The sequence below is a fragment of the Oncorhynchus gorbuscha genome, linkage group LG19 (assembly GCF_021184085.1).
Source record: "Oncorhynchus gorbuscha isolate QuinsamMale2020 ecotype Even-year linkage group LG19, OgorEven_v1.0, whole genome shotgun sequence".
NCBI classification, from domain to species: Eukaryota; Metazoa; Chordata; class Actinopteri; order Salmoniformes; family Salmonidae; genus Oncorhynchus; species Oncorhynchus gorbuscha.
This window is the reverse complement of record NC_060191.1, coordinates 4,354,988-4,374,934: the sequence shown is the minus strand read 5'-3', so window position 1 is coordinate 4,374,934 and position 19,947 is coordinate 4,354,988. Positions and strand designations below refer to the sequence as shown.

General features: G+C 49.8%; 1 protein-coding gene across 1 annotated transcript in view; it reads left to right on the top strand.

The window, feature by feature from the left end:
- Positions 1-3,071: 3,071 nt before the first annotated feature.
- The window catches only part of LOC124005935 (potassium/sodium hyperpolarization-activated cyclic nucleotide-gated channel 3-like), a 59,002-nt gene continuing 42,126 nt past the window's right edge, over positions 3,072-19,947 (top strand). The window contains exons 1-2 of the mRNA XM_046315578.1: positions 3,072-4,709; positions 5,058-6,338. Coding sequence (XP_046171534.1) covers positions 5,665-6,338 — 674 coding nt within the window. The 5' untranslated portion in view covers positions 3,072-4,709; positions 5,058-5,664. The remainder of the gene's footprint in view (positions 4,710-5,057; positions 6,339-19,947) is intronic.

Sequence of the window (19,947 nt, the reverse complement as noted above, 5' to 3'; positions counted from 1 at the left end):
CGTTTACTAACTCTTAAATCAGACCATTAACATGCAGTCCACACAGCTACTATCTGCTAGTCCTCATTGCTAGGTTAGTTATATCCGGTTAGTTACGTTTACTAACTCTTAAATCAGACCATTAACATGCAGTCCACACAGCTACTATCTGCTAGTCCTCATTGCTAGGTTAGTTATATCCGGTTAGTTACGTTTACTAACTCTTAAATCAGACCATTAACATGCAGTCCACACAGCTACTATCTGCTAGTCCTCATTGCTAGGTTAGTTATATCCGGTTAGTTACATTTACTAACTCTTAAATCAGACCATTAACATGCAGTCCACACAGCTACTATCTGCTAGTCCTCATTGCTAGGTTAGTTATATCCGGTTAGTTACGTTTACTAACTCTTAAATCAGACCATTAACATGCAGTCCACACAGCTACTATCTGCTAGTCCTCATTGCTAGGTTAGTTATATCCGGTTAGTTACGTTTACTAACTCTTAAATCAGACCATTAACATGCAGTCCACACAGCTACTATCTGCTAGTCCTCATTGCTAGGTTAGTTATATCCGGTTAGTTACGTTTACTAACTCTTAAATCAGACCATTAACATGCAGTCCACACAGCTACTATCTGCTAGTCCTCATTGCTAGGTTAGTTATATCCGGTTAGTTACGTTTACTAACTCTTAAATCAGACCATTAACATGCAGTCCACACAGCTACTATCTGCTAGTCCTCATTGCTAGGTTAGTTATATCCGGTTAGTTACGTTTACTAACTCTTAAATCAGACCATTAACATGCAGTCCACACAGCTACTATCTGCTAGTCCTCATTGCTAGGTTAGTTATATCCGGTTAGTTACGTTTACTAACTCTTAAATCAGACCATTAACATGCAGTCCACACAGCTACTATCTGCTAGTCCTCATTGCTAGGTTAGTTATATCCGGTTAGTTACGTTTACTAACTCTTAAATCAGACCATTAACATGCAGTCCACACAGCTACTATCTGCTAGTCCTCATTGCTAGGTTAGTTATATCCGGTTAGTTACGTTTACTAACTCTTAAATCAGACCATTAACATGCAGTCCACACAGCTACTATCTGCTAGTCCTCATTGCTAGGTTAGTTATATCCGGTTAGTTACGTTTACTAACTCTTAAATCAGACCATTAACATGCAGTCCACACAGCTACTATCTGCTAGTCCTCATTGCTAGGTTAGTTATATCCGGTTAGTTACGTTTACTAACTCTTAAATCAGACCATTAACATGCAGTCCACACAGCTACTATCTGCTAGTCCTCATTGCTAGGTTAGTTATATCCGGTTAGTTACGTTTACTAACTCTTAAATCAGACCATTAACATGCAGTCCACACAGCTACTATCTGCTAGTCCTCATTGCTAGGTTAGTTATATCCAGTTATGACGATTACACGCATAACCAATCAATTATAGTGATGTCTCATAGATATCTCCATATCTCCCCTTTTCTGAGAGAAATACAAACTATACATCCTCTCTACCTAATACAAATATTCACCCTGTGGACCTTTTCAATACAAACTATACATCCTCTCTACCTAATACAAATATTCACCCTGTGGACCTTTTCAATACAAACTATTTGTATTTCAATAACATATATTTTTAGTAACATAGAAACACGTGTTTTATTTTTCTTTAACATCGACAATACACATAACTGTGTCAACTAGGACATGGGGGTTAACAGTCCACAGCAACATGCCCTGAAACAGTTGCTGTTCCTATACCTCTTTTTTTTCTCTCTCTCAAGTGTCTCTGAACCCCAGGGGTAGTTTTACCTCTCCACCTGAGGTGGTGGACTGAGTGAGAGGATGGGAGTTGGATGGCTCACTGGTAGACTGGGTGACTCTTTTGTTCTTCTCTCTGGAGTAGGTGACTCTGCAAAAGCCTGAAGGCGTCGCCTGTTTCTCTGAGCGATGGTGCCGTGTTCAGTTTCCACAACGTAGGATCTCGGCTCTGGAGATTTGCTGATGACAACTGCTGGTGTTTTCCATCCTTTCTCTCCGTCCAGATTGACTCTGACACCCTGTCCAGGGTGTAATTCCAGTAGGGGGCGCACTGTATGTCTCCTGTTATAGAAGAACTGGTAAGCTTGTTTGGCTTTCTGGTCCTTCTGTTTAACAGTGTTATGGCTGAAGCGTTTTGGTTGGAGTTTCCCATCCAGCACGGGGACCATCGTCCATATCTGATGTTCTGTCATGAGTTGTGCTGGACTTGCTCCTGTTGCGCTGATGGCTGTGGCTCGGTAGCACATCAGAGCCATGTGTGGGTCTGGTTGTTTAAGAATTTGATTAGCTGTCTGTACAGCTCTCTCCGCAGTTCCATTTGTCTGCGAAACATACTTCTTTATGAACTCCTTGAACTCAGTGCAGACAAACTGAGTAGCGTTGTCGCTAACGAGCTCGGTAGGTATCCCCCATCTTACAAACATACCTTTGAGGCGGGTGATGACCTGCTGGCTAGTGGTAGTGGGTAGGTGAGCTATTTCTATGTCTCTAGAATAGTAGTCACCACTATGTGGTATTTCTATGTCCCTAGAATAGTAGTCACCACTATGTGGTATTTCTAATGTCCCTAGAATACCACTATGTGGTATTTCTAATGTCCCTAGAATAGTAGTCACCACTATGTGGTATTTCTAATGTCCCTAGAATAGTAGTCACCACTATGTGGTATTTATATGTCCCTAGAATAGTAGTCCACCACTATGTGGTATTTCTATGTCCCTAGAATAGTAGTCACCACTATGTGGTATTTCTAATGTCCCTAGAATAGTAGAACACCACTATGTGGTATTTCTATGTCCCTAGAATAGTAGTCTACCACTATGTGGTATTTCTATGTCCCTAGAATAGTAGTCACCACTATGTGGTATTTCTATGTCCACCACTATGTGGTATTTCTATGTCCACCACTATGTGGTATTTCTATGTCCCTAGAATAGTAGTCACCACTATGTGGTATTTCTAATGTCCACCACTATGTGGTATTTCTAATGTCCCTAGAATAGTAGTCCACCACTATGTGGTATTTCTAATGTCCCTAGAATAGTAGTCCACCACTATGTGGTATTTCTATGTCCCTAGAATAGTCCACCACTGTGAGTTCTTTAATTCTGACATGTCATTTTTACCAGTCAGTTAATAACCAATTCTTATTTTCAATGACGTCCCGGTGGGTTACAGGCACGCACGCTGCCCTGTTCAGGGGCAGAATGACAGATTTGTACCTTGGGGATTTGAACTTGCAACCTTTCAGTTACTAGTCCAACACTCTAACCACTAGGCTATCCTGCCACCCCATGTTTACTAACTCTTAAATCAGACAATTACCTTGCAGTCCACACAGCTACTATCTTCTAGTCCTCATTGCTAGGTTAGTAATATCTGGTTATGACGATTACACACATAACCAATCAATTATGGAGATAACTATCAGACATCACTACACTCTCTCTCTCACGCATTTATGTTCGGTGTGCATGGTCCCCATCCATCAAATCATGTTTTTATACTGTTTGAGAAACAAATAATGAACTGCAATTAAGCCATTTCAGTTGCCAGTTATTGCGACCGGTGTCAGTCATATGCGGTGTGGAAATAGATAAGGCGTATCTCTGTCACTGTGGCGAGTGGAGATATTCGGTTTGACCGATGCCATTAGATGCGGAGTTTTCTGAGGCGCTTCAGCTGTGTCCTATATTGTACCGACTGAGATGACCCACATCCGTGCGCACGGCGACTGCCCATAAACGAATTAACTGTCTCTCTTCTGTTTCTTATCTTCTCTCCCATGTCCCTTTTCTTCCGCTTGCTCTGTTGCTCCTTAAGGGAAAATCCACTCAGAAATGATCGTTAAGCATCATCATACGGCGCATTTTGCATCATCATGAGGATGTGGCAAGTGACAATTTGATTTTTGAAAGTCCTATATCTTGACAATTCTGACAGGGAGAACACTTTAGGAATTTATCAACAGTGGACTAATGAAAAAATGGATTTGTCCTTCAACGCAGCTCTCTCTCTCTTTCTCTTTATTTCCCTCCCTCGCGCAATTCGCCCGTTGTATTGGGGTGGATGACGCGGCACCCATACCTGTGCTGTGTGCTTCTTGTGCCGGCTGGGCGTGCAGCCTGGGGAAGGAATGGTGATGGGGATGCGGCTGCCATGGTAACACGTCGATTAGATTCAGACCTTTGTGTGTATTTATTTATTTAATATTTCAGTTGCGTGCGTGCGTGCGTGCCTGAGAGGTGACGGGCGTTTTGGAAGTCAGCCTGCAATCGGAATCAGAATAGTAAGACTGGTGTCGCGTTCCTTTTGAGTTATGATTGGCCATAGAATTGCCTATTTAAATATTTGGCTATTCCTTCTCACGCTCAACAAGTTATTCCGGTTGGAACAGTTCTTCATGGATATAATTCATTCAAGTGCACTTAATTTCCTTGCATGGTTTTATTCATCAAGATTTGTTAAAAACATGTAAATGAAACGAAGGTTTTGTTCATCGTAAATTAATAGGATGGACTCCAAAGATGTCGCTGTAACGGTCCAAGGATGTCATTGGGAGTGACTGGAGAAGTGGAAGAGGAGGGGAAACGCGTCTGAAATAGCAGAACATTTATCCGGGCGGATTTGTAGACGTCACATATTCTGCACTTGCCCAGGTTGTCTGTTCTGTTTGTGTGTTTCCGAACTGAATTCCGAAAATAACCCTAATGCTGACGCTAACAGCTTGTCTTGTTTTACGTGCCCGGACAAAGGGAATATTATTGGGTGTTAGGCGAGTGTCGACTAAATGGGGGTACCACCACTTGCATATGTACTCTTGCTTATTTTCGTGTCTTTGTGTGTGTATCTCTGTCTGTGTTTGAAAGCGTGTTTCAGTATAAATCAGTGCGTTGGTGAGTCAGACTGTGTGCAAGTGTCTGTCTGTGTGTGTCTCGTGCCCGTTTGTGTCCGTTAAAACAAACCAATCCGTACTGATGTGGTTCACGTGTACTTGTCATTCATAGGTAGCCAACCACCCAAAACTACCACCTCTCATCCACTGTCAAGATGAACTCTTACAGAATACTACCATGTGTCGATGAGAGCAAGAGGGAGACATATCCTTGACAACCAGAGAGGGAGGGTCAAAGAGCGACCTGCGTCATTATCCCTGAGAGAGAGACCAGGAATTAGGTGCCAATATGCCTGGTGTGGAAACTCTGAGGGCGTCAGTAGAAAGGAGAAGGTGGGCCTCAGGCCAGGAGAACAAGGGAGGATGGAGAGATCTCGATGAAGAAAAGCGAGCTGGGGAAAGGAGGAGATGAGAGAAAGCACTGCCAGCATATTTTTGGAGTTACAAATCTATTGTTTTTACGTGGCAAACACCCAGAGGTGGGGTTAGGATGCACAGATCAGTGGAGAGGAGACAGATCACTACAAGCCATTGGAGATTATAAAACATATTTAATCACCACCTTTCTCTTTCCCCAGACAGTCTTAGCTAGTAGCCTGTTATTAGGCTCCTAGTTGAACATTGACAGGACATATTGTCCCGTTTTGACTATCTGTTTCCAGAGTGAGAGTGACAGGTTATATTGATCTCCCTTTGTCCCCCTTCTCCCTGGTTAGGGGATGGATGGGATGGCGGGAGGTGTTGGGCCCCCTGGCGGGGGTGAGGGTCGGCCGGGTCGTAGTGGAGGAGACTCTCAGAGGCGCAGTAAGGGCAGCCTGCCCTCCCCAGGGTACCGCCTCTCCCAGGCATCGCTGGAGGGTGACAGGTCGGGGGTCGAGGGGTCCGGTTCTGGAGGGGGGCGACGGCGCCTCTCCATCTTGAGTGCCACCAGAGACGGCCTCCCCTGCCGTTCAGCTGGCACCCCAACCACCCCTGTCCCCCTGCCCCCTCCTCCAGCCCCCTTCTCCTCCACCCAGCAGCGTTCTGTTGGCTTTTCCTCGTCACGCGCCGCCCTTGCCTCCACTTCCTCCTCCACCGGCACCGGAGTGGTCGTTGTAGCGTTGGGCCCGGAAACCACAGCAAACACGGCTTGTAACACCGTGGCGGGCACGCCGGAGATGGGGAGTCTGTCTGGGACGGGGGGCATGGGGGGGTTTGGGATGGGTCTAGACGGGGAGGACTACAGCTACTCCAACCAGTCCACCTTCATCCAGAGACAGTTTGGAGCCATGCTGCAGCCGGGGGTCAACAAGTTCAGCCTGCGCATGTTTGGGTCCCACAAGGCTGTGGCCATGGAGCAGGAGAGACTCAAATCAGCAGGGGAGTGGATCATACACCCCTACAGCGACTTCAGGTACGCACCATACACCCCTACAGCGACTTCAGGTACGCACCATACACCCTACAGAGACTTCAGGTACGCACCATACACCCTACAGAGACTTCAGGTACGCACCATACACCCCTACAGCGACTACACCATACACCCCTACAGCGACTTCAGGTACGCACCACACCCCTATACACCCCACCCCTCCAGCGAGGTACGACCATTCCAGCGACTTCAGGTACGCACCATACACCCCTACAGCGACTTCAGGTATGCACCATACACCCCTACAGCGACTTCAGGTACGCACCATACACCCCTACAGCGACTTCAGGTACGCACCATACACCCCTACAGCAACTTCAGGTACGCATCATACACCCCTACAGCCCTAGGGAATGGAAAATATCATGCCCTTTGACAGCCACTTCAGGTCCATACAGACCATACAGCGTTGCCAGGGGGGAGGGAGAGGGTGGGGTGGAGAGGCAGAGTGAGGGATGGGAGAAGGAGTCTGGGTGTCTTTGGATGGGAGAGAGACGAGGTCGGGCCATGACCCAGAGGGAGAATATGTCCATCCTCCTTCAGGTAAGAAAGAGAGGGAAGGAAGAGAGAAAAAGAAAAGAGAGGAGTGATCAGGAGATGGAGAATAGAGGGGATGGATGGATGGAAGGGGGGCAAAGGGGATGGATGGATGGAAGGGGGCAAAGGGGATGGATGGATGGAAGGGGGCAAAGGGGATGGATGGATGGAAGGGGAGCAAAGGGGATGGATGGATGGAAGGGGAGCAAAGGGGATGGATGGATGGAAGGGGGCAAAGGGGATGGATGGATGGAAGGGGGGCAAAGGGGATGGATGGATGGAAGGGGGCAAAGGGGATGGATGGATGGAAGGGGAGCAAAGGGGATGGATGGATGGAAGGGGGGCAAAGGGGATGGATGGATGGAAGGGGGGCAAAGGGGATGGATGGATGGATAGATGGATGGATGGAAGGGGGGCAAAGGGGATGGATGGATGGATGGATAGATGGATGGATGGAAGGGGGGCAAATGGGATGGATGGATGGATAAAGGGATGATCAGAGGGAGAGAGATGTGTTGAGGATATATAAGACAGTGGAGGGAACTGGTCAGACAGAGTGTGGGTGAAACACCCTTACAGCAACGTCACATCAGTAACCACAACACTATGAATAGAGGAAGAGAGGGAGGGAGGGAGGGAAAGAGAGAGGGGGAGAGAAAGAGGTGTGAAAGACAGGACAGCATAGAGGGAGAGCATGTCACCCCTATCAAATCTTATGTAGGCTACTCCATTCCATCCATATCAATGAATAAAGGCTGTGTCTTCATTTGACCTCTATAGCCTCATCTCCTTGAGTCCTTTCCTTTCCCTCATAACCACTGAAGAGATTTGACGAGGTTTCCACAGTTTATCAAGTCTTTCAGACCAGTGAAGGAGAGGCTGACAAGGGGAAGCTAATGGGATGTACCCTGAGAGGAAAGACAGAGGGAGAGAAGAAACGGGATGTGCAGGCTGGCTGGTGGTGAGCTGATGATGAAGTTGGGGAACATCCTTCAGGAACGTCCTTGTTACTAAGTTAGTAGAAGCTCCTTGGAATAGAGAGAGAAATAGAGGTTTTGTGAATAGAGGGAGAATTGAAGGAAGGGAATCAGAGGAAGGGGGAAAGAGAGAGGGGAGAGAGGGAGGAGAGCGGGAGGGGGAAAGAGTGAGGGGAGAGAGGGAGGAGAGCGGGAGGGGGAAAGAGTGAGGGGAGAGAGGGAGAAGAGCGGGAGGGGGAAAGAGTGAGGGGAGAGAGGGAGGAGAGCGGGAGGGGGAAAGAGTGAGGGGAGAGAGGGAGGAGAGCGGGAGGGGGAAAGAGTGAGGGGAGAGAGGGAGGAGAGAGCGAGGGGAAAAGACAGAGAGGGGAGAGAAGGAGGGGAGAGGGAGGGAGGTGAGCGTAAGGGGGAGAGAGAGGGAGGGAGATACTTTCTTAGAATGTGCTGTGTCCTGTCTAGTTTATTTTGGTCAAATGACCCAGTGGCTTCACGGGTGGAATGGTATTCATATTTTTCAGACTTTTATAAAGTAATAAAGATTATTTAAAAAATGCAGCTGAAAATCTGATGTTTCTATGTCAAACAGTTTTGTTATATGTCAGTCTTCTGTGATGTATATAAAGTGTAATATTGGGATCCAAACTCAAAATGGAATACATTTGAACTATATCTGACATAGTACACTGCCTTCTTTTTTTATGCCCACAACCATGTGTGTGAGGTGTGTATTTTAGTTTCAAAGTAGATTTGTTTGACTATCAAGAAACACTGTGACCCTGATTTAGCACACTGCAATAGGTTAATTGAACCAATCTGATAGAGGATATAATGAGACATGATGTGTTACACACACAACACACACACACATGCACATACATGCACAACACACACACACATGCACATACATGCACAACACACACACCACATGCACACACTGTGTGTTCTCTGTGTGAAATATCTGTGATGTAAGTTGTCACTGTGCAGGCCCATAAAAATCAATCACGCATAAGCCCTGTTTATACCTGCCGCTAACATGCGTCCTTTGTCCTGATCTTGACCTGGTCTCTCAATCGTGTCTAAAATGTGGGCATAATAAGAATGTGGACAAGCTCAGGACAAAGCAGGCATGTTAGCACTCGACTAACCTGTACCACCGCGCACTGACTCGGTACCCCCTCTATATTGCCTCATTATTGTTATTTTATTGTGTTACTTTTTATTTTTTACTTTAGTTTTTTTAGTAAGTATTTTCTTAACTCTATTTCTTGATTTGATTTGATATAGACAGGGTTTTACATGGGAGGCCTGCTGGCCTGGCCCTGTGTGTGTGGTCTTGTGAGTGAACCCGCCACAACACCCCCTGCTGGCCTGGCCCTGTGTGTGTGGTCTTGTGAGTGAACCCGCCACAACACCCCCTGCTGGCCTGGCTTGTGAGTGAACCTGTGTGGCCTGTGGTCTTGTGAGTGAACCCACCACAACACCCCTGCTGGCCTGGCCCTGTGTGTGTGGTCTTGTGAGTGAACCCGCCACAACACCCCCTGCTGGCCTGGCCCTGTGTGTGTGGTCTTGTGAGTGAACCCGCCACAACACCCCTGCTGGCCTGGCCCTGTGTGTGTGGTCTTGTGAGTGAACCCGCCACAACACCCCTGCTGGCCTGGCCCTGTGTGTGTGGTCTTGTGAGTGAACCCGCCACAACACCCCCTGCTGGCCTGGCCCTGTGTGTGTGGTCTTGTGAGTGAACCCGCCACAACACCCCCTGCTGGCCTGGCCCTGTGTGTGTGGTCTTGTGAGTGAACCCGCCACAACACCCCCTGCTGGCCTGGCCCTGTGTGTGTGGTCTTGTGAGTGAACCCGCCACAACACCCCTGCTGGCCTGGCCCTGTGTGTGTGGTCTTGTGAGTGAACCCGCCACAACACCCCCTGCTGGCCTGGCCCTGTGTGTGTGGTCTTGTGAGTGAACCCGCCACAACACCCCCTGCTGGCCTGGCCCTGTGTGTGTGGTCTTGTGAGTGAACCCGCCACAACACCCCCTGCTGGCCTGGCCCTGTGTGTGTGGTCTTGTGAGTGAACCCGCCACAACACCCCCTGCTGGCCTGGCCCTGTGTGTGTGGTCTTGTGAGTGAACCCGCCACAACACCCCCTGCTGGCCTGGCCCTGTGTGTGTGGTCTTGTGAGTGAACCCGCCACAACACCCCCTGCTGGCCTGGCCCTGTGTGTGTGGTCTTGTGAGTGAACCCGCCACAACACCCCTGCTGGCCTGGCCCTGTGTGTGTGGTCTTGTGAGTGAACCCGCCACAACACCCCCTGCTGGCCTGGCCCTGTGTGTGTGGTCTTGTGAGTGAACCCGCCACAACACCCCCTGCTGGCCTGGCCCTTGTGAGTGTGCTGGCCTGGTCCTGTGTGTGAACCCCGCCACAACACCCCTGCTGGCCTGGCCCTGTGTGTGTGGTCTTGTGAGTGAACCCGCCACAACACCCCCTGCTGGCCTGGCCCTGTGTGTGTGGTCTTGTGAGTGAACCCGCCACAACACCCCCTGCTGGCCTGGCCCTGTGTGTGTGGTCTTGTGAGTGAACCCGCCACAACACCCCCTGCTGGCCTGGCCCTGTGTGTGTGGTCTTGTGAGTGAACCCGCCACAACACCCCCTGCTGGCCTGGCCCTGTGTGTGTGGTCTTGTGAGTGAACCCGCCACAACACCCCCTGCTGGCCTGGCCCTGTGTGTGTGGTCTTGTGAGTGAACCCGCCACAACACCCCCTGCTGGCCTGGCCCTGTGTGTGTGGTCTTGTGAGTGAACCCGCCACAACACCCCCTGCTGGCCTGGCCCTGTGTGTGTGGTCTTGTGAGTGAACCCGCCACAACACCCCCTGCTGGCCTGGCCCTGTGTGTGTGGTCTTGTGAGTGAACCCGCCACAACACCCCCCTGCTGGCCTGCAACACCCCTGCTGGCCTGGCCCTGTGTGTGTGGTCTTGTGAGTGAACCCGCCACAACACCCCCTGCCCTGTGTGTGTGGTCTTGTGAGTGAACCCGCCACAACACCCCCTGCTGGCCTGGCCCTGTGTGTGTGGTCTTGTGAGTGAACCCGCCACAACACCCCCTGCTGGCCTGGCCCTGTGTGTGTGGTCTTGTGAGTGAACCCGCCACAACACCCCCTGCTGGCCTGGCCCTGTGTGTGTGGTCTTGTGAGTGAACCCGCCACAACACCCCTGCTGGCCTGGCCCTGTGTGTGTGGTCTTGTGAGTGAACCCGCCACAACACCCCTGCTGGCCTGGCCCTGTGTGTGTGGTCTTGTGAGTGAACCCGCCACAACACCCCCTGCTGGCCTGGCCCTGTGTGTGTGGTCTTGTGAGTGAACCCGCCACAACACCCCTGCTGGCCTGGCCCTGTGTGTGTGGTCTTGTGAGTGAACCCGCCACAACACCCCCTGCTGGCCTGGCCCTGTGTGTGTGGTCTTGTGAGTGAACCCGCCACAACACCCCTGCTGGCCTGGCCCTGTGTGTGTGGTCTTGTGAGTGAACCCGCCACAACACCCCCTGCTGGCCTGGCCCTGTGTGTGTGGTCTTGTGAGTGAACCCGCCACAACACCCCCTGCTGGCCTGGCCCTGTGTGTGTGGTCTTGTGAGTGAACCCGCCACAACACCCCCTGCTGGCCTGGCCCTGTGTGTGTGGTCTTGTGAGTGAACCCGCCACAACACCCCCTGCTGGCCTGGCCCTGTGTGTGTGGTCTTGTGAGTGAACCCGCCACAACACCCCCTGCTGGCCTGGCCCTGTGTGTGTGGTCTTGTGAGTGAACCCGCCACAACACCCCCTGCTGGCCTGGCCCTGTGTGTGTGGTCTTGTGAGTGAACCCACCACAACACCCCTGCTGGCCTGGCCCTGTGTGTGTGGTCTTGTGAGTGAACCCACCACAACACCCCCTGCTGGCCTGGCCCTGTGTGTGTGGTCTTGTGAGTGAACCCGCCACAACACCCCCTGCTGGCCTGGCCCTGTGTGTGTGGTCTTGTGAGTGAACCCGCCACAACACCCCCTGCTGGCCTGGCCCTGTGTGTGTGGTCTTGTGAGTGAACCCGCCACAACACCCCCTGCTGGCCTGGCCCTGTGTGTGTGGTCTTGTGAGTGAACCCGCCACAACACCCCCTGCTGGCCTGGCCCTGTGTGTGTGGTCTTGTGAGTGAACCCGCCACAACACCCCTGCTGGCCTGGCCCTGTGTGTGTGGTCTTGTGAGTGAACCCGCCACAACACCCCCTGCTGGCCTGGCCCTGTGTGTGTGGTCTTGTGAGTGAACCCGCCACAACACCCCTGCTGGCCTGGCCCTGTGTGTGTGGTCTTGTGAGTGAACCCACCACAACACCCCCTGTTGGCCTGGCCCTGTGTGTGTGGTCTTGTGAGTGAACCCACCACAACACCCCCTGCTGGCCTGGCCCTGTGTGTGTGGTCTTGTGAGTGAACCCACCACAACACCCCCTGCTGGCCTGGCCCTGTGTGTGTGGTCTTGTGAGTGAACCCACCACAACACCCCCTGCTGGCTACTTACTGACAGTGTTTTATAATCACAAATCTTTATAGGAAAAAAATGTCACATTGACAGTCCTTAGAATGAGGTGAGGTGATCCTTTAAAATGAAATGTCTTTAACTTCAGGCGTTGGATGTCTGTGAACATTTCATCATGTTGAAATCACTTCAGGGAATTAGATGGGGAAACTCAGAGTGGTGCAGCAGTCTAAGGCACTGCATCTCAGTGCTAGAAGTGTCACCACAGACCCTGGTTCAATTCCAGGCTGTATCACAACCGGCCGTGATTGGGAGTCCCATAGGGCTGTGCACAATTGGCCCAGCGTCGTCCGGGTTAGGGTTTAGCCGGGGTAGGCCGTCATTGTAAATAAACATTTGTTCATAACTGACTTGCCTAATTAAATAAAAAAATAAAAAAATCACTTTAGGGAATTAGATGAGAAATTGTCTGGTGGTTGCTAGCCTTGGGAGTGTTTGAAACCTTTTTCAAACTTTGTAGACTGATGGATAATCAACCACCTGTCGAGTGGTTTCTGTGTGGCGAGTGAGACAGAGTAGTAATCTCCAGACAGGCCTCAGAAACAATGGATTACTTGATCCCCCAGTCTCCTGGCCCACTTTGGTTCCTCCAGCCTCAATCGAACGCACGCACACACACACACACACATACGAACACACACACACAAACACACACACATACGAACACACACACATTCTCTCTTTTTTCTTTCTCACACTCTACAACTCAATGGAGATCAGCTATCCCTCTACTGATTTCAGTCAGGCGATGGAGGGAGGGAGATGGAGGGATGAGGGAGGTACAGAGAAGAGGTTAGAGAATTGGATTTCCTCCCTTTGCAATTATTACTATTCACACATTCCATCACAATATGTAAATGACTGCATTATTCATTATGTTATCACAATTGAATATGCATAAATTATGCATAATATTCTAAATTGTGCATGTAGTGTATTCATTATGCATAATTCAGGCATCTAATCTTTCAATTAGGTACCTGTAGATTGGAATAGAGAAGGGAGCGCGGCAGACTGATGAGGAGGAAACAGAGGGAACGAAAGACAGAGAGCTTAGTGGCAAAGCCCTAATGTGTGTTCTGTCCTGACGATGACCTTGGTCTCCGGAGGGGGGGTGTGTGTGTGTGTGTGTGTCTGTGTCTGTGTGTGTGTGTGTGTGTGTGTGTGTGTGTGTGTGTGTGTGTGTGTGTGTGTGTGTGTGTGTGTGTGTGTGTGTGTGTGTGTGTGTGTGTGTGTGTGTGTGTGTGTGTGTGTGTGTGTGTGTGTGTGTGTGTATAAAGTCTATCTTGTTGAGTCTGGTGATAAGCTCTCACACCCTTCACCTCATTGAGATAATATGAGTAGCCAGGACATAATGAGGAACAGAAAGAGAGGGGGAGACAGTTGGAGAAAAACCGATTAAGAGAGACGTTAGAGGGAGAGAGACAATATATTAGATATGCATATATTTCAGGCCAATAATGCTTTAATTAAGCTAAAATAATAATTGTGAGAATACAGTGAGAATACACCCCCTGCTGGCCTGGCCCTGTGTGTGTGGTCTTGTGAGTGAACCCGCCACAACACCCCCTGCTGGCCTGGCCCTGTGTGTGTGGTCTTGTGAGTGAACCCGCCACAACACCCCCTGCTGGCCTGGCCCTGTGTGTGTGGTCTTGTGAGTGAACCCACCACAACACCCCCTGCTGGCCTGGCCCTGTGTGTGGTCTTGTGAGTGAACCCGCCACAACACCCCTGCTGGCCTGGCCCTGTGTGTGTGGTCTTGTGAGTGAACCCGCCACAACACCCCCTGCTGGCCTGGCCCTGTGTGTGTGGTCTTGTGAGTGAACCCGCCACAACACCCCCTGCTGGCCTGGCCCTGTGTGTGTGGTCTTGTGAGTGAACCCGCCACAACACCCCCTGCTGGCCTGGCCCTGTGTGTGTGGTCTTGTGAGTGACCCGCCACAACACCCCTGCTGGCCTGGCCCTGTGTGTGTGGTCTTGTGAGTGAACCCGCCACAACACCCCCTGCTGGCCTGGCCCTGTGTGTGTGGTCTTGTGAGTGAACCCGCCACAACACCCCCTGCTGGCCTGGCCCTGTGTGTGTGGTCTTGTGAGTGAACCCGCCACAACACCCCCTGCTGGCCTGGCCCTGTGTGTGTGGTCTTGTGAGTGAACCCACCACAACACCCCCTGTTGGCCTGGCCCTGTGTGTGTGGTCTTGTGAGTGAACCCACCACAACACCCCTTGCTGGCCTGGCCCTGTGTGTGTGGTCTTGTGAGTGAACCCACCACAACACCCCCTGCTGGCCTGGCCCTGTGTGTGTGGTCTTGTGAGTGAACCCACCACAACACCCCCTGCTGGCTACTTACTGACAGTGTTTTATAATCACAAATCTTTATAGGAAAAAAATGTCACATTGACAGTCCTTAGAATGAGGTGAGGTGATCCTTTAAAATGAAATGTCTTTAACTTCAGGCGTTGGATGTCTGTGAACATTTCATCATGTTGAAATCACTTCAGGGAATTAGATGGGGAAACTCAGAGTGGTGCAGCAGTCTAAGGCACTGCATCTCAGTGCTAGAAGTGTCACCACAGACCCTGGTTCAATTCCAGGCTGTATCACAACCGGCCGTGATTGGGAGTCCCATAGGGCTGTGCACAATTGGCCCAGCGTCGTCCGGGTTAGGGTTTAGCCGGGGTAGGCCGTCATTGTAAATAAACATTTGTTCTTAACTGACTTGCCTAATTAAATAAAAAAAATAAAAAATCACTTTAGGGAATTAGATGAGAAATTGTCTGGTGGTTGCTAGCCTTGGGAGTGTTTGAAACCTTTTTCAAACTTTGTAGACTGATGGATAATCAACCACCTGTCGAGTGGTTTCTGTGTGGCGAGTGAGACAGAGTAGTAATCTCCAGACAGGCCTCAGAAACAATGGATTACTTGATCCCCCAGTCTCCTGGCCCACTTTGGTTCCTCCAGCCTCAATCGAACGCACGCACACACACACACACACATACGAACACACACACACAAACACACACACATACGAACACACACACATTCTCTCTTTTTTCTTTCTCACACTCTACAACTCAATGGAGATCAGCTATCCCTCTACTGATTTCAGTCAGGTGATGGAGGGAGGGAGATGGAGGGATGAGGGAGGTACAGAGAAGAGGTTAGAGAATTGGATTTCCTCCCTTTGCAATTATTACTATTCACACATTCCATCACAATATGTAAATGACTGCATTATTCATTATGTTATCACAATTGAATATGCATAAATTATGCATAATATTCTAAATTGTGCATGTAGTGTATTCATTATGCATAATTCAGGCATCTAATCTTTCAATTAGGTACCTGTAGATTGGAATAGAGAAGGGAGCGCGGCAGACTGATGAGGAGGAAACAGAGGGAACGAAAGACAGAGAGCTTAGTGGCAAAGCCCTAATGTGTGTTCTGTCCTGACGATGACCTTGGTCTCCGGAGGGGGGGGGGTGTGTGTGTGTGTGTCTGTGTCTGTGTCTGTGTCTGTGTCTGTGTCTGTGTCTGTGTGTGTGTGTGTGTGTGTGTCTGTGTCTGTGTGTGTGTGTGTGTGTGTGTGTGTGTGTGTGTGTGTGTGTGTGTGTGTGTGTGTGTGTGTGTGTGTGTGTGTGTGTGTGTGTGTGTGTGTGTGTATAAAGTCTATCTTGTTGAGTCTGGTGATAAGCTCTCACACCCTTCACCTCATTGAGATAATATGAGTAGCCAGGACATAATGAGGAACAGAAAGAGAGGGGGAGACAGTTGGAGAAAAACCGATTAAGAGAGACGTTAGAGGGAGAGAGACAATATATTAGATATGCATATATTTCAGGCCAATAATGCTTTAATTAAGCTAAAATAATAATTGTGAGAATACAGTGAGGCAGGGGGAGGGAGAAAGTGGGGAAAGAGAGGGGAAGGAGAAAGAGGGGAAAGAGAAGGGGGAGGAGAAAGAGGGAAAGATAGAGGGGGAAGGAGAAAGAGGGAAAGATAGAGGGGGAAGGAGAAAGAGGGGAAAGAGAAGGGGGAGGAGAAAGAGGGAAAGAGAGGGTGGAAGGAGAAAGAGGGAAAGATAGAGGGGGAGGAGAAAGAGGGGAAAGAGAAGGGGGAGGAGAAAGAGGGAAAGAGAGGGTGCAAGGAGAAAGAGGGAAAGATAGAGGGGGGAGGAGAAAGAGGGAAAGATAGAGGGGGAGGAGAAAGAGGGAAAGATAGAGGGGGAGGAGAAAGAGGGAAAGATAGAGGGGGAAGGAGAAAGAGGGGAAAGAGAAGGGGGAGGAGAAAGAGGGAAAGAGAGGGTGGAAGGAGAAAGAGGGGAAAGAGAAGGGGGAGGAGAAAGAGGGAAAGATAGAGGGGGAGGAGAAAGAGGGAAAGATAGAGGGGGAAGGAGAAAGAGGGAAAGATAGAGGGGGGAAGGAGAAAGAGGGGAAAGAGAAGGGGGAGGAGAAAGAGGGAAAGAGAGGGTGCAAGGAGAAAGAGGGAAAGAGAAGGGGGAGGAGAAAGAGGGAAAGATAGAGAGGGGAGGAGAAAGAGGGAAAGATAGAGGGGGAAGGAGAAAGAGGGAAAGATAGAGGGGGAAGGAGAAAGAGGGGAAAGAGAAGGGGGAGGAGAAAGAGGGAAATATAGAGGGGGAAGGAGAAAGAGGGGAAAGAGAAGGGGGAGGAGAGGGAAAGAGAGGGTGGAAGGAGAAAGAGGGAAAGATAGAGGGGGAGGAGAAAGAGGGAAAGATAGAGGGGGAGGAGAAAGAGGGGAAAGAGAGCGGGTGGAAGGAGAAAGAGGGAAAGAGAGGGTGAAAGGAGGGGGAAAGATAGAGGGGGAGGAGAAAGAGGGGAAAGAGAAGGGGGAGGAGAAAGAGGGAAAGAGAAGGGGGGAGGAGAAAGATGGGAAAGAGAGAGGGTGGAAGGAGAAAGAGGGAAAGAGAGGGTGGAAGGAGGGGGAAAGATAGAGGGGGAGGAGAAAGAGGGGAAAGAGAAGGGGGAGGAGAAAGAGGGAAAGTTAGGGTGCAAGGAGAAAGAGGGAAAGAGAAGGGGGAGGAGAAAGAGGGGAAAGAGAAGGGGAGGAGAAAGAGGAAAGAGAGGGTGGAAGGAGAAAGAGGGAAAGAGAGGGTGGAAGGAGAAAGAGGGAAAGATAGGGGGGAGGAGAAAGAGGGGAAAGAGAGAGAGTGGAAGGAGAAAGAGGGAAGGAGAGGGTGGAAGGAGAAAGAGGGAAAGATAGAGGGTGGAAGGAGGGGGAAAGATAGAGGGGGAGGAGAAAGAGGGAAAGAGAGGGTGGAAGGAGAAAGAGGGAAAGAGAGGGTGGAAGGAGAATGAGGCAAAGATAGAGGGGGAGGAGAAAGAGGGGAAAGAGAGGGTGGAAGGAGAAAGAGGGAAAGATAGAGGGGGAGGAGAAAGAGGGGAAAGAGAAGGGGGAGGAGAAAGAGGAAAGAGAGAGGGTGGAAGGAGGAAGGGGAAAGAGAGGGTGGAAGGAGGGGGAAAGATAGAGGGGGAGGAGAAAGAGGGGAAAGAGAAGGGGGAGGAGAAAAGATAGGGGGGAGGAGAAAGAGGGGAAAGAGAAGGGGGAGGAGAAAGAGGGAAAGAGAGGGTGGAAGGAGAAAGGAAAGAGAGGGTGGAAGGAGAAAGAGGGAAAGAGAGAGGGTGGAAGGAGAAAGAGGGAAGGAGAGAGGGTGGAAGGAGAAAGAGGGAAAGAGAGGGTGGAAGGAGAAAGAGGGAAAGATGGGTGGAAGGAGAGGGGGAAAGATAGAGGGGGAAAGAAAGAGGGTGGAAGGAGAAAGAGGAAAGAGAGGGTGGAAGGAGAAAGAGGGAAAGATAGAGGGGGAGGAGAAAGAGGGGAAAGAGAGAGGGTGGAAGGAGAAAGAGGGGAAAGAGAAGGGGAGGGAGAAAGAGGGAAAGAGAAGGGGGAGGAGAAAGAGGGAAAGAGAGAGGGTGGAAGGAGAAAGAGGGAAAGAGAGGGTGGAAGGAGGGGGGAAAGATAGAGGGGGAGGAGAAAGAGGGGAAAGAGAAGGGGGAGGAGAAAGAGGGGAAAGAGAAGGGGGGAGGAGAAAGAGGAAAAGAGAAGGGAGGAGGAGAAAGAGGGAAAGAGAGGGTGGAAGGAGAAAGAGGGAAAGATAGAGGGGGGAGGAGAAAGAGGGGAAAGAGAGAGGGTGGGAGGAGAAAGAGGGGAAAGAGAGAGGGTGGAAGGAGAAAGAGGGGGAAGAAGAAAGAGAGGAAACAGAGAGAGGGGGAAGGAGAAATGGAGGAAAGAGAAGGGGGAGGAGATTGAGGGAAAGAGAGGGTGGAAGGAGAAAGAGGGAAAGATAGAGGGGGGAGAAGAAAGAGGGGAAAGAGAGAGGGTGGAAGGAGAAAGAGGGGGGAGGAGAAAGAGGGAAAAGAGAGAGGGTGGAAGGAGAAAGAGGGAAAGGGAGAGAGAGAGGGAAAAGTAGATATGTCCCAGATAATTTCGTTTTGTTTAAGAGAGAGAAGTTGGTATTTACTGTATCAGCTAAGATTAGGAAGATGAGATAAGACTAATTTGCATGTCAGAAATGTTCTGCTATTTCTTTAATAACCTGCAGATACTTCAAGTTGTAGCTGAGCATGTCTCTGCTTGTGTGTCTACCCATACACCGGAACCTTAGTTGTCATTTACATTTTGTCAAGTTCTAACAGGAAAACAATGAACTGAGACACAGGAAGGAAGTGACTTGTATTAAGAGAGATGACTGCTTGGTTGGAGTCCAGTAGAGCAGAAATTCCATTCCAACTCCAGTCTGCTCATGAATAGAACACTGGTGAGGATGTCAATGAGAATCCCACAATTCAGAATTGGAATTCCTATGACATTCATCTCCTGAAATAAATTGACTGGAACTGTTATGCACTTGAGTGAGGACCCAAAAGCGGTTTAACAAAAACAGAGTCCTTTAATGTAAAAACACAGGGAAGACATAGATCCTCTTCAGATGTATATAATGGCAAAATAGACAACCCACAGAGAGGGCGACAAATGAAACAAAAAGTCCCCCTTCTTAGCAGCAGAGGAGAATAGCTGGGTTAGAGTCCCCTTCTTAGCAGCAGAGGAGAATAGCTGGGTTAGCGGCGACAGACTGCTGGTCTCTCTGGGTAGGCGTGGGTCGTAGAGGACAGAGGTACCTGATCACACGTAGCATCAGATGAACAGGCAGATTCCGACAGGACGGGACAAGGGTGAAGCAAACGAGACGATAGTTTGGTTCTGGCATGAGAAACTCAAACGAGAATCTGACAAAGAAAGAAGCAGGAACAGAGAGAGAAATAGAGACCTAATCAGAGGGAAAAAGGGAGCAGGTGGGAAAAGGGTGAACGAGGTAGTTAGAGAAGATGAGGAACAGCTGGGGGAAGGAGAGGAAGAGAAGGTAACCTAATACGACCAGCAGAGGGAGACGGAGTGAAGAGAAAGAACAGGAACAAGACATAATATGACAATACATGACAGTAACTCTGTTCAGCAAAAACAGATCTGGGAACGTATTCATCCAGATTGGTTTATGTGGGTGTAACAGGAT